This window comes from Hetaerina americana, unplaced genomic scaffold (assembly GCF_022747635.1).
Source record: "Hetaerina americana unplaced genomic scaffold, ioHetAmer1.1.p SCAF_1, whole genome shotgun sequence".
Lineage (NCBI taxonomy): Eukaryota > Metazoa > Arthropoda > Insecta > Odonata > Calopterygidae > Hetaerina > Hetaerina americana.
Genome location: NW_027286069.1, coordinates 46,009,241 through 46,024,667, shown reverse-complemented (window position 1 = coordinate 46,024,667; position 15,427 = coordinate 46,009,241). Strand labels below are relative to the sequence as shown.

The 15,427-nt window shown below is 41.3% G+C and overlaps 1 protein-coding gene across 1 annotated transcript in view; it reads left to right on the top strand.

Annotated features, from left to right (window-relative positions):
- Nucleotides 1–15,427, top strand: part of LOC139685469 (uncharacterized) — a 278,351-nt gene that overhangs the window by 103,584 nt on the left and 159,340 nt on the right. The window contains exon 2 of the mRNA XM_071582490.1: nucleotides 6,788–7,029. Coding sequence (XP_071438591.1) covers nucleotides 6,988–7,029 — 42 coding nt within the window. The 5' untranslated portion in view covers nucleotides 6,788–6,987. The remainder of the gene's footprint in view (nucleotides 1–6,787; nucleotides 7,030–15,427) is intronic.

The window sequence follows — 15,427 nt, the reverse complement described above, 5'->3', positions numbered from 1 at the left end:
AGTGAGAGAGGGAGAGGAGAAGGATAAGAGGTTGGATGGGGTCTGGCGTCGGGGGAGCAGAGAGGGCGTTGAGGTCTAGAGATGATTGTGGAGCTGGTTCGTTGAGGTGCGCCTGCGGTAAGCGGTGACGGGGGAGATCGGGGGGTAAGTGAGGAAGGGACCCAAAGGGAAAGGGGGTGGTCTCAAGAGTCCCCCTAAGTGGCGAGGGGATGAAAGGGGAGGAGAGAGCCCCGGGGAGATTGGAGGATTTGGATGGAGGAGTAAGATGCCGGAGATGGAGAGGAACGAAACCCGTAGTGTGTATGTGTGTACGCTGTAGGAGGCGGGTCACGGCGTGAGGGTTGGATTGGGGGGGCGTTGGTAGCTTCGTGGGGATTGGGAGGGAGGGAGGATTAGAGAGAGGTCCGGGTGTGCGAGAAAGCGATGGCGAGCCGGTGCGCGCGCTTGAGAGTGCGAGCGTGGGAGTGTGTTCCAACCGGGAAGCGAGCCGTGTCCGGTCAAAGGGGGAGCTGGGGACCAAGCGTGGAGATGGGGGCGGCGATGGACGGTTTATATCTCGTGGGATGAGTCGCAGTATCACGCCGTGGAGTCACTCCCCCGTGCCGCACTCGGGTCGGGAAAGACGTGCGCTCCTGCGCGCGGCTCTAATCTTCTCGCTCGCTCGACCTCAATGGCTCTCGAGCGCTCGGAATCGCTGCCGAGTGCCACGCTCTTCCTCCGATTTTTACCGATTCACAGCTGTCAAGGTGACGCTACGTTGACTTAAAGTCGTATTATCCATACGCCGCATAAACCACTAAAGATGCAACTTCAGGGTGACGTTTAAATGATACGAGTTTTATCAAGGAGAAAAGTAATGGACTGGCTAGTCATTCTGAATTTCCAAGAAACTGCGGGAAATACCGCAATTGTAAACTTTGACGAAGTCATACGCTACTATGCATTTTAATGCCAATATTTCAGAGTGTAAAAATCATTCGTCTTTAAGTTTGTTCATTTTAACGCTTCACTTTGATGATTCAGTTTATGCGCAATATTTACTAAATGTGGAAAAAACAAATATCGCTCTACCCTCTCATAAATTTGGTTCTGCATCTAATTAGAAATATTTTGGTGAAATACTATCACAATGTGAAATACGTGTTAGAAATACTATCATAGTGTGAAATACAAGTTAGACAAATTTCACATTATTTAAAAGCTTAATATGAAACAATATCGATTTAAATGTGATTTTACTCATATTTAACATGTTTTTTCTCTCGAAAAGACTTCATTTTTCTGCTATTTGTATTAATTGCTAGGTATTTATACATTTTTTATAGAGTTTAAAGCATCCCACCTTCTCTTTTATTTTCTGTTATCGGAATGCATTATTCTCTAGGCAAATTAAAATATCTGTGCGTGAAATATCATGCTTTATGAAATTTATTGATTATTAATAATAAACTTTGATAATAAACATTTTATTATTTGATTATAAACTTTTGATTTTGCCTATTAGTCGCAATTAGGCATTTACAATTTTATCTTGACTTTGATGGCCTCTGCTTGATGGACAAAAATGTCAAACCGAATGTAATAGGCAGAATTTATGTCTGGCATTTTTAATTTTTCGTTAAAGTGTTTTACTTTCAAAATACGTAGGTAGTATTTCTGTAAAAGTTGAAAGGCAAAGGAACTATGGGTCTTAACTATTATCATAATTTAAATTTAAATGCGAGACTTGAGATGTTTTACCAGTATGTGGCTTCAGGTACCAGTATTTTCAAATTTTATTGATTATAATATAAAATAACATCAAATTTATCTTTCGAAGCATATTTCCTACGCAAAGTTCATTTGAAAAAGAGTTACTAGTTTTTGTAAACTCGTGCACTCTAAATTTTGTGCAGTTTTGAAATTCTTTAGAAAACTTTTTCATCAGATAAACTAGATTATGTAGAGGTATGTGGCGAATTCAAATGCAGATATAATACCAAAGTTCTGTAAAAGGCGTTCAGAATAAAAACACTCTGTAGAGTACCAAAAAACTCATTATATTGGGAGAAATTATCACGCTGTTTCTTTTAAGTTCAACATGCCTTTTAAGACGAATTAACGTTCTATCCCGTTCGGCATATTTAGTTATCATCATAAGGAGTTCATTGCAAGCACAAACATTTTTATGAGGACTTCTTGTGCAAACGTGCAACAACCACTTAACTAAAAAAAGGTTAGAGGTGATATGCTGCTTTTAATTTCGTCCTTTTTATTACTTTACCTTTCAAGTCGGTAATAAATGTTCTGCCCGCGAATTTTTTTTTAATATGACTGCAGTTTCAGCTCTTGCCGCGCTAATTGGGTTAAAGTAAACATTCCAGCGAACGAGTGACGGTGTCGAATTAAATGGTAGACACTCGGTGTGGAGAGAAGTCGTCCATGGTTTTATTTTCTGGTGGGAGCACGTTTATTGATTGTGATAAGCCCCGCTCCGTAACACACACCCCTCTTATCACCCCCCAAACCTATTACTCCAATTACTTATCTGGCGAATCCTACGCGCCGATTCTCCTAGTGGTGCAGCCGGAATGTCATTTATTCGGAATCTCTGGACTTTTCCTTCCCCTCGCTTATTTTCTTCCTCCTTTTTCCCTGTGCGTGATTGAGTGCTCCGCTGCACCCGGTGGCGAGTGCCATCGCACACTCCCTCCGGTCCTTCGCCGCCGCCTTCTTACGGAAGTAGGAGCTCGCAAAGCACTCCCGCAGCCGCCGCACATATGGATTATTCGTTTCTCGGGCCTTTCCAGCCAATAAGCCTGCCGCTTCCGTGCACTCCTTACCTCGTACTTTCTCTCTTTGCACCTCTTCCGCTCATCCACTCCGCCCATTCGCTTGCAACGATCCGATCCGCTACCCCATCGTTAGTCTAACGAAGAAGTCTGTACTGCATTACTGGTAGAATGTCCATGTGGAGGATTACTTGAACCATGCTTCTTTTTTAATTTTACCGTAGTTTCAACACATGAAATATGCTAAACTTCTCGTATATATATATGAATAGCATACACATCATCATAGACATGGCTTATCAATTCGAGAATTGGTTTTTCTCAGCTCGCTTAACTGTACTGTTCACTGCCCTGCTATGCTGATCCTAATGGCTCCTTGAACTGATATTTTCCGTTAACTGTTTCTAGTGGTTCATCCTGGGTTTTCCCCTGTAATCTTCCCCCTCCATATTTTCTTCAATTTTAATCGTCAGTAAACCCTCGTGCCTCAGGATGTGTTTAATCTAATCCCTTCTTCTTCATCTTATTGTTCTTCATAAGCCTCTCTCTTTTCATTTTTCTCCAGGTACTTCTTCAGATGCTACTCTGTATATCCACTTTATTTTCAGCATTCTTCTTTGGAATCACATTTCCATCACCTCCAATCTTCTTATACCTTTTGCTCATATCATACAAGTCTTACATCCGTAGAAAATTAGTCTACGTATTTAAATGTTAACGCTTTGCTTCCATGTACCTATGGTAGTTCTATTTGCCGCCAGTATTTGTTTCTTCTGAGATAAAGCCTAACATGTGCAGACATATAGTTAACATATGCCTATAATGAACGTACATTTCTATAAAGCCAAGAGTCTGTTCTCTTTCTGTTTCCAACCGTTTACTGAGCTTAGCCAAGTTTTTGCAAGGATGTCTTCCTCTAACCGTCAAGACATTACTATCTTCATGACATTTGAATACTCCGCCCTTATCTCCAGATATTATCACCTTGGCATACAGGGCAAGAGCTAAAACTCGGCGAAATACCAAAGTTATCATGTAAGGATCATTCCCCTTTTAGAGCTTCTCATCGTAATAAACAAAACTTGATGGTTACTATGAGACTCAGAAAAGTACGTTCGAAGACCATTGGATGGCTGGATATCTATAAATGTGCATTACGCTAGTAAACCATTATTTATATCATGGGTGCACCCATCCCATAGTAGTCTGAAGTATTTGTGAAGCTATGCTTCTGCATTTCAATACAAGAAATATCTCATTCAATATTTAGCTCCCTGGCTATAACCTTGAATCTGTTTAAAAAATATTTGTATGCAAAAAAAGTTATGTAACTGATAACAAAAAATGAAATAAAATTATTGATAATAGCCAAACCTTTTCGGTTAGTTTTTTAAATAAAATAATAAACCTTGGCTAGTTTAATATTAAGAGTGATATACTCTAGTACAGTAGCACGAGATTAACTGTATATCCTTGCTCCATCAAAATCGACCTACGGGTTGAATACTTTGACGGTAGATGTTGTAATGCATGTACATATTGTAGTACTGCAATCGTAGACGTTTGCTAAAACATCGATTTCGTAACTCGATTGAAAGTTCATATTTTCACCTTGGATATGTTAGCGCACTTGCTGGGAAGGGGTGAGGGAATTGTTTTGTGTTGCCGAGAGGAGACGTGGAGAGGGAATGCTCGGAAAATAGAAATTTTAGGAGAATCAACGGATAAAACAATAGAGGGAATATTAAATTTTCACGATCTTGCTCCCTGCGGATTTCATATTCAGTGTCCTTTTGTCCATAATATTACGTGTTTAGTTATGTTCTTCGAACTTGCCACTTTCATAGTTTCTTTAAAACTTTCGAAATCACTTGGCGATTCTTATTTTGTCTCCTTTCCCGCTACAATTTCTTGTTCATTCGACCGTAACAATGGTCTAAAGAGGATCCTCTACCTCTGTTTCAGGCATGCCCGATTATTTCCCAATTCACCATATTCTATTAATTACATTTCCTCTGGCGAACGGTGAAGTGATATGGTTGGATGGTTGGTAATATAAAAAAGACATTCAGGTCTGGACATGCTGAAGTTTGCCTCTAATCGCATTACCATGATGGCCTTACATATCGGTTGAAATGATACACTTCCGATCTTAATTGAGTCATTCACTCTATGTTTAATGAGTATTAATTTCCAAATAAATACCAATCCAAATTTTTTCATATAAAATGTAATGTAACAGTTTTTTTAGACGTATTCCTTTTTTAAGTAATCAAAAATTCTCATTAATACTTCATATTCATATATTTTTCTTTTCGTCAAAGTAGCGTTGATTACTGATTTTACTCCTCCACTGCCACCAACAGCCACTGCTACTACATTACGAAGGTTGGATTATTTCGAGTATTACAGCTTTACGTTGTTTTCGATGGCAACAGTTAAGCATGTTTCAGCTGGCTCCTTCAGACGTAATAATTCTGCAAATGCATGAATTATTCCTCCATGAACTGTATGTTATAGCCAATTAGTACAAACAGTATGACAAAGACATAAATCAGACCTTGCTAAACCTAATCTCATTCGTTGCTGCTATGATTGTTCATCTTATGAATATTATAGCATTTCGAAGTTGACTCTTCCTCTTAATAGATAACAGTTGTCACCGCCGGCAGCATCTGGGATTTCGTTCCTTCTGGACGGAAAGAAATGTGCACACCTTCTGGAGAGTGCGGCACTCCTTGAGTCGCGGATGCGATCGGCGCACTGTAAAACGATCCCCTGGTTCAATTCTTCACGCCGAGGTGCGGCATTGTTCACGACGGAGCGGTGCACTCACACGCCGGCGAGCACGGCGTTGTCGTTTGACGGACGCGCCCGTCGATTCTGGGGTCGACGCGATTATTCGCCGGTCGATGCCGAAAATGGAACTTCGCGCAGCCCCATAAAATGGGTCGGTTCTCCACCCCGCCGATGCGGGGCTGCCCGGAGCACCGGGAGGGGTGGATCTTTTTTGGGGTGCGCGACGTGGGAGGATGGTGAGAGAAGCAATTGCCTTAATGGACCCACCGCTCCCGACGCTGCAACAGTTATCTCCCACCGGTTACCCGATGGGTCTGATGTATTTGTCGAATTTATTTCTCGGGGATACTAAATCAGCGAGGCAGTACATAAGTGGAGAGGCAGACCCCGACCGATCCTCGCGGGAAATGTCAGTGGTTGGTGCGACTGTACACGTACTACTCCGCGGTGCGAAATAATCAAAACCGCGGTCAGGACTCTGCAGTGTGATATTAGGGACGCTCTCGGCGGTGGAGAATCGCTCAACTATCTTTGAAAATAAGCACAAAAGGTAATCTACCAAAAGAGATTTCTTGAGAGTCGTTGCTTTGGCATTCTCCGGATCAATCTGAAACGAACGCGTGGAAATATATTTATGAAGTGGCGGTCGAAATTGCATGACCTGGAATTCCAAGGTCGCGTGTCACAACCTATTTCATATTAATTACTCGAGTGATGTGATCATAGCCGTTATACACCTAAGCCGATAACTTTAACTTCCGTACACGCACATATGTCTTAGGCTGAGTTCAAATTTTTAACATTCTGGTGAGTCAGCGAGTTCTTCCACCACCAAGAATTGGTTTGCATCAGCTCTCCAACTATCTAGTCACTCCTCACCCGTTCAACTTATTTCATTTGGATTTATTTGATTATTTCCCCATAAAGTACATAGTTTTCTCGTATATTTTTACCTGTTTTGACAAAAGTCTTTAGTAGTTGGAAGACATACGTTGGTAGACGGTGATTGCCCGAAGGGGATTCGTTTTGCATCCGCACAGAGCACACTCAAAGTACAATGCTTGCTGTAATTTTTTTGCTTCCTCGAGGCTAAGAATGTTTTTCCTTTCTCTTTTCACCCTTTTCGCCCGTAATCGCCCCGTTACCTTGGGGGGGTAAAAAATTAAAATGCAAAAAAATTAAAAACGCCTTAAAAAACAAAACAAACACCTGCCAAGGGCGTAGATGGCTGTGGGGCCGCCGACTGTGGCAACGTGGGTCCTCGGGTCACGTCGCTGACAGCTGCGGCTCGGGTCGGGCGACGGTTACCTGGATACCGTACTGTCCGCACCGGGAGCGGTGCTCTGCGGGTGTCGCGGGCGGAGGCGTCGACCGAGGAGGAGGAGGAGTCGGCGGCGGCGGAGTGGGAGATGCCGAGATGCAGTCGATGGAGATGAGCGCCAAGGCGGAATGCCTCAAGGTCCGTCAACTTTGACGTCAACTCTTCCACAACCCCTTTCCCTCCCACTTATGACTTGAAGTCCAAAGCTTTTGAGAAAAATTCTTTTCTTTGCCTTCCTCCCCCTAAGTGCCTCTTCCCCGGCACGATAACACACTTTGACATTGCCCCTACGGGAGGTTTTCCATTTGCCCTTGGGATTGATTTCTCAAGCGATAAACGGGAATGCTGGATCTCGCTTTGTGAGGGTTGCACTATGTTCCCTCGCCAGTCGCGATTTTGGCAAACCTTGGTTTGGAATTTGCCCTGTATCATATTTCTATATCGGGTTTTGAAAACCTCATGCGTTCGAACCTGCATTCAAAGCTTGAGATAGCTTACAAAACTGAATTTTAGGGACAGAATCTTCAACTCTGTGGTTTCATTTCATTAAAAATCCTATTATCAACATCTCTGACCATTATTCTCCCCAGCCAGAGAATAATTACCAAAGCAACCTCAGTGTTTGGAAATAATTGTATTTTTTAAATGTTGATGTTCGAAATTATCACATATGCAGTGAAGAAAACTTTGGATTACTGCAATTTAATGTTATTTTTTAGTTACAGTTTTATCATTACCGTTCTGCAAGGTCCTCAAAGCTGGAGTGCCCATCGTCAACCCTCGTTGACTGTTGAACTGATTTTTTTTATTTTAAACGGATATTTTTAAATTTAATTACGATAATAATAACGACAATAATTAATAACGATGGTCTTTTTAAGAGCTCGAAAGTCAGTATGTGGGAGTTGTTATCCATCATTGCCGTAGATATTTTGAGGTCTATTAGTTGTTTCGAGGGCTTGATGCTTCAGGAGTAAAAGTGATCTTTTTGAAATACTTTCAAGTGATTAATATTAAAAGGGGAGGAAAAACTGTGGATTATAATAATAAAAGTACCTTAAACCTAAGGCTTTTCACTGAATTGTATTCTGTTCGATTGTATGTGGAATTTAGTGCGATGCTTATTTAAAGGTACTCTCGAATGAGTTTAATTTTCTTCCTTCGGTGACTCTAACCTCGATCTGATCATGAGATGATACCTGGAGAGCAAAAAAAGGTTCTCCTAATAACACTGGTAAAAATGGCCATTGTTATCAACTTGGAGGTTGGCTTGATAGATGAGGGTGGAGTCCGGTAAGCCGAAAGGCGGATGAAATCACGCATCCAGGGTAGGGAAGCCATTTCCTTTTCCTCTCCCACCTATGGCTTTCTAGATAAATCTGACAACCACCAATAAATCTCAAGAAAAACACTGAGAACCCAACAATTTCATGGCCACATGAATAAAAATGTCCTGTATACATGAATTCGATTTTCTCTCTTGAAGCCAGAGAAGGAATTAAGGGGGATCATTCCCATCGTTCTTGTGGTTTCCACCTGATCGATCTACGAAATATTGTGTCTACTCCTTACTGTAGATAACGGTATTTTTAGATACATTGCCACGTTATCTACCGGGCTCTGTTAATATCGCTCAATTGTTTACGCTAGAATTACGTGATGAATTACATCTGATTTCCGTATTCTTGGACTTCCTCAAGGCTTATTTTACATAATTTCAAAAATGAGCCCAAGGCATCATTATTAAACGTACAAACGAAGTAATAACTTTTGATGAAACGTTGTATAATTAAAAGTTAATAGTTCAACTCTTCATGGTGTGTATTAATCTTTTTTCATTTTGCTCTGAACTAAATCTAAAACGTAGAATATCGTCAATTCATTAAGATATCGAGGAGAATGTTGCGATTAATTTCGTTTTTTAGAGCGTAAAAATCATTCGCCTTGACTGGGACTCGAACCCAGATCCCTCAATATCCGGTCGAGTGCTTTAGCCACTTAAGCTACCGAGGCGTCCTCTTAAACTCTGAAATTTTGGGGCTTTTAAAGGAACTAGATGTTATGACGAAATACCGTACATACAATGTCACATGTATTCGTAGTCGTGCGCGAGGCGCCACTGTCCACGAGGTTAAAGCCAACTTTAAACACGTATGGTGTTTTCCCTTTGACAAATTCCAAAGAAACTGCGGGAGATGCCGCAACAGTAACTTTTAACGGAGTCATCCGCTAATGTGCATTTCAATGCAACAATTTCAGAGCGTAAAAATCATTCGCCTTGACTGGGACTCGAACCCAGATCCCTCAATATCCGGTCGAGTGCTTTAGCCACTTAAGCTACCGAGGCGTCCTCTTAAACTCTGAAATTTTGGGGCTTTTAAAGGAACTAGATGTTATGACGAAATACCGTACATACAATGTCACATGTATTCGTAGTCGTGCGCGAGGCGCCACTGTCCACGAGGTTAAAGCCAACTTTAAACACGTATGGTGTTTTCCCTTTGACAAATTCCAAAGAAACTGCGGGAGATGCCGCAACAGTAACTTTTAACGGAGTCATCCGCTAATGTGCATTTCAATGCAACAATTTCAGAGCGTAAAAATCATTCGCCTTGACTGGGACTCGAACCCAGATCCCTCAATATCCGGTCGAGTGCTTTAGCCACTTAAGCTACCGAGGCGTCCTCTTAAACTCTGAAATTTTGGGGCTTTTAAAGGAACTAGATGTTATGACGAAATACCGTACATACAATGTCACATGTATTCGTAGTCGTGCGCGAGGCGCCACTGTCCACGAGGAATTTGTCAAAGGGAAAACACCATACGTGTTTAAAGTTGGCTTTAACCTCGTGGACAGTGGCGCCTCGCGCACGACTACGAATACATGTGACATTGTATGTACGGTATTTCGTCATAACATCTAGTTCCTTTAAAAGCCCCAAAATTTCAGAGTTTAAGAGGACGCCTCGGTAGCTTAAGTGGCTAAAGCACTCGACCGGATATTGAGGGATCTGGGTTCGAGTCCCAGTCAAGGCGAATGATTTTTACGCTCTGAAATTGTTGCATTGAAATGCACATTAGCGGATGACTCCGTTAAAAGTTACTGTTGCGGCATCTCCCGCAGTTTCTTTGGAATTTGTCAAAGGGAAAACACCATACGTGTTTAAAGTTGGCTTTAACCTCGTGGACAGTGGCGCCTCGCGCACGACTACGAATACATGTGACATTGTATGTACGGTATTTCGTCATAACATCTAGTTCCTTTAAAAGCCCCAAAATTTCAGAGTTTAAGAGGACGCCTCGGTAGCTTAAGTGGCTAAAGCACTCGACCGGATATTGAGGGATCTGGGTTCGAGTCCCAGTCAAGGCGAATGATTTTTACGCTCTGAAATTGTTGCATTGAAATGCACATTAGCGGATGACTCCGTTAAAAGTTACTGTTGCGGCATCTCCCGCAGTTTCTTTGGAATTTGTCAAAGGGAAAACACCATACGTGTTTAAAGTTGGCTTTAACCTCGTGGACAGTGGCGCCTCGCGCACGACTACGAATACATGTGACATTGTATGTACGGTATTTCGTCATAACATCTAGTTCCTTTAAAAGCCCCAAAATTTCAGAGTTTAAGAGGACGCCTCGGTAGCTTAAGTGGCTAAAGCACTCGACCGGATATTGAGGGATCTGGGTTCGAGTCCCAGTCAAGGCGAATGATTTTTACGCTCTGAAATTGTTGCATTGAAATGCACATTAGCGGATGACTCCGTTAAAAGTTACTGTTGCGGCATCTCCCGCAGTTTCTTTGGAATTTGTCAAAGGGAAAACACCATACGTGTTTAAAGTTGGCTTTAACCTCGTGGACAGTGGCGCCTCGCGCACGACTACGAATACATGTGACATTGTATGTACGGTATTTCGTCATAACATCTAGTTCCTTTAAAAGCCCCAAAATTTCAGAGTTTAAGAGGACGCCTCGGTAGCTTAAGTGGCTAAAGCACTCGACCGGATATTGAGGGATCTGGGTTCGAGTCCCAGTCAAGGCGAATGATTTTTACGCTCTGAAATTGTTGCATTGAAATGCACATTAGCGGATGACTCCGTTAAAAGTTACTGTTGCGGCATCTCCCGCAGTTTCTTTGGAATTCGTTTTTTAATCAAGAATCCCTTATTTCTCTCTAAGTGCTGTTTTGTCTGGCTGAATACCTAGTTGAAGTTCGGTTAGATCGGACTTTTCTGACGGTAACTGAGGAGATTTTTTGCAAATATATTCTATCTAACGGTGATTAGTAGTTCCGAGCTACTTTTCTGTAATCCTAATGTCTAAAATAAGACACCACTAATCTGAGATTGCTTTATTTAATATCTTCTATTCTACATTCCAGTCATAATCAAGGATTTTCTATAAATGTTTGGTTTGATATAATTAATGAAATCATCACTTTAAACATGTATGCATATTTGTAGCGAGAATAATGAAGGATAGTGCACCGGTGAGGCCCTAATATTGGACATTTTGTCACAATTTTAACTGCTATTGTTCCTGTTAAAATTTTTTCTCTTTTAAATTTATCAACATTGTTGAAAATACATTTTTGTATGCTTTTTGCCTTTTTTCCGATAAGGTTCAGTATTTGGTATCGAGTTCCTTTTTGATGCGCATTCAGTTTTAAAGTCCAGATGTTGGGTTGATTATATTGAGAACTTATTCTATCTTGTCAATTAATCATCAAAATCAAAAGATTTGGTGTTTTACCCGTCTATGATATCGTTGAAAACATTGCCCATAAGACATATAGTAGTTGAATATTATCTGAATTCCTTGTATATATTGGAATAAGAACATTTTCAGTCGAAATCAAGTGTTAGTGATTAAATATCGTCGAACAACTTGGGAAATTAATTTGCCAAGGCACTTTTGAGTAGATACCAAGACTGATGGTTTCATTTCTTCGGTTGAGTCTAAATTTACCGTTATTTGTGCTAAATATTTTGTTTCCTTGTAGGAAAATATTCAATTTTCATGCATTGAATTATTGAAGAAAACGTATATGGACAGATGTGTAATAGGATTGTTGAGTAAGTCTGCAGCAGAAATAGAAGTTATAATAGTCGATTATGATTTCATTAATAAAAATGTCTGTTTAGAGAACTTTTGCACCTTCTATTTTCATTTTGTAACATACCGTAGTTATTTTATCGTATTTTCCTTTGAGATATAATGCACAACACCTCTTTAATACTCGCATTAAAACTTTTCAGCTGTTGGGCTACATCAAAGTTTTTCAATTCATTTCTATACCTATTCACCAGCCTATGGATTCACCACCATCTATCGGGCGCCGTCGGATAAATTGTCAATTTCTTGCATAATGCTACAGCCGTAATTTACAAAATCTCAGCCTTTTCCCACCTATACTATTTTCCAGCAAGTTAATTCAGCACTTGTTTACGCCTATGGATGGATGCAAAAACCTCACCCCTTATCCGCCTTATATTCTCCCCGCGCCAACCGCACTCCGTCCGGGCGAGGAGATGAGAGGTGGATCCCATCTGGAGTGCGCCTCTCCTGGCTTTTGAACCAGCCTCTCGTCCCCATCCCCGTTCCTCCGTTTAAAAGAAAAAAATGCCGCGGGATTCGCGCTGAATACTCGGGGAGAAGAGGAAAGCGAGACGGAGGGAGGGAGGCCGCACCGGCTATGGCCATTTGCTCGCGGCCGTGCGCATTTGTGGATGCGTCTCAGCACCTTCCTTCCTCGCTTACAGTTTTCGCCCGGCTAACACGTCCTTTGGCCTCTCTCCCCCCTCCTAAACCCCTTCCCGTCAACCCCACCCGTCACCTCCAAACGATATTGCAGTAATTTCGGCGAGTGCGGGAATGCTTGCTGGGCGTGCTCGTCGAGCGACGCGGCATTCCCACGCCATTCGGCGTCGCCCACGGTCGGCGACGTCCTGCACATACGTGGCAAATACGTGGATGTGGGATTTATTCATTCGCTTGCCGAGATTTTTTCTCCCAAAACATCCACCCTCTTTCTTTGTGTGGGAGAGGGCGGGGGGATTCACATCGTGTTGAACCGAAGGGATTCGGAGAGCAAGAAATGTTTCGGTGTAAATGGGACGTATGGGTTTTGGGGGGCAGGATGCAGGTAATGATGAAAAGAATTTGGACTCAGGTTTTACCATATTCCTCCCCATCTCAAATTCCAAAGAGAAAAATTTTTTGAGCTGGCGAAAGGTCTATGCCTCGCTATACGTAGATCGACCCGCTGAGTGATACAATGCAGGGAATGAAAGATGAAGAAAATTTAAATGAATGGGAATTGAACGTCATTTGAAACTCATTTCAGTTTTAGTTCATACGACATAAAACGTCTATATTATGTTACTTTAGGGTAGTTTGGTATATTTGACATGGTGAACCATTTCAATGAAAAATTCTTGCTGATAACGGTGTATCAGTTTAGATAGAAAGTAATGAAATACAGCAACAAGCGTAGAAAATTAAAATATTGAAAATCCTCAGTGCTTTACAACACAGTGTGAAACAGCTAATAAATATTCGTCATTTAATTTTGCGTTTTCCAATATAAGCTCATAAATGAAAATAAATTAAAATCTGATTTATGATTTTGTTTAAATCTAAAAAATGCACTCCGTAAATTATCTTCTTACGGTTTGCACTATACTATTAATGTTATACCCTAATACCTGAAATTTTTTTACGTTTAATTTAGTCTTTCTATAATAACAAAGTTAAAAAAAATTCATTTTTCTCCAATTTAGTATTACTCGTGTAATAATATAAAGACCACGGGTAGCATCGTGAGTAGCGGTTTCGCGGTGTCAGTATGGTCTCTGGTTCATGTCCAAGCGATGCCTCATAAAAAATGAGATTTAACTACGTTGTGCATCAAGCATGATTCTACGAATGTCTGCAACACTATAGGTGGCAGCAAGAACCGCTGTAGTGTTAATTGCCTAAGATGTACTCTGGGCTGTAATGAAAAATTATTGCCATCAACGAATTCTTTTGTTAAAATAGGCTACTTTGCAAGGTTATTAAAAAATAATTGACTTGAATGTTACAGCATCTAATTTGCTTTAGTCCTAATGTATAGAAAATAATGGCTCAACTTAATCTTATTTAGAAAATCTCGTTGAGATTTTGTTTAACAATTAGGTTGAATCCGTGTATTTTTCCTTGAAAATCATCAAACTCGAGTTGAGAAGAAGCTTTTCGGGATAAATATGTGGGGTTAAAGCAATGATATCATATTAAATAATATTTGTGTCCCATCCTTATTGTTGCAATTGCTAATTTCGACCACTTCCTATTTTCATTTGCGTATAATTGAGGTTTTGGTTTCAGTAGCACATTGAAAATAAAAAATTGATGGCTGTAGACAACTTCAGCAGCCATCAGCAGCTCTCAGAGAATGAGTATGAAAAGTGGCCAGGGTTTGCAAAGCCGAAAATGTAATCCAATTTTCAATTGCACGGGTGACGACGTCCAGCTCCGCCCTACTCAAACTGGCAGTACAGTCTGGTGGCATGTTACATGCGTACTCATTGCAAAATCATGTTGAATAATTTCAACTGTTTCATTCTTATGCTTCCAATGACGATGCTGATAATTTACTGCACAAAAATACCGTAATCGATAACTCATCTGGATATAAAGCGATTATCGTTGCCTTCACTTTGATGTCTAATAATTGGGTATGATATTTTTATGTTTCGCGCAAAATTTGTTCTGAAATTTTTATGCTCAAAAATCTGTGGAAAAGTGCAAAATTGTTCTTCTCATAATGACGAACTTCCACTACATCTCGCCTAAATCTGTTGAATACAGGGTTGCACCCAAAAGTGGTAGGACTGATTTTTTTACAAGAATTTTATTGAAGATATACTTACATCGACTTAATAATCTTCAAAGTATGCTCCTTGAGCTGCTACACACTTAGTTTAACGTTGCTCCCATTCCCCGTACACCCGCTGGAAATTTTCTTTGGGGTTGCCGTTGATGACCCTCGTCGAAGCCTCTTGAACGGCCTTTATCGAGTCAAAACGTCGTCCCTTGAGCTGTCTTTTCATCAGGGGGAAGAAGAAGAATTCCGGTAGTGCCAGATCGGTAGAATAGGGCGGGTGCGGCAACGTGGCAACGCCGTATTTGGCCAGGAGCTGTCTGACGACGAGCGCGCCATGGCACGGCGCGTTGTCATGATGAAGCACCCACACCTTGCGCATGGCAAATCCTGTGAAATAATGCGTTGGACTTTGGATGCAGACAGACCCAACTGGTCTGCAATTTCTTCACTGGTTAAGCGTCGGTCTGTGTTCAGCAGTGTCCTCACTCTGTTCACATTCGTGTCGGTTCTTGCCGTCGACGGCCGTCCGGAGCGACGGTCGTCTTCAACGGGCTCCCTACCCTCTTCAAACAACTTGTGCCACTCAAATACTGTGGAACGGCTTAAGGCAGTGTCCCCATAAGCCTGCCTGATCATATCGAGGGTCTCAGTTGCCGTCTTCCCGAGTTTTGCA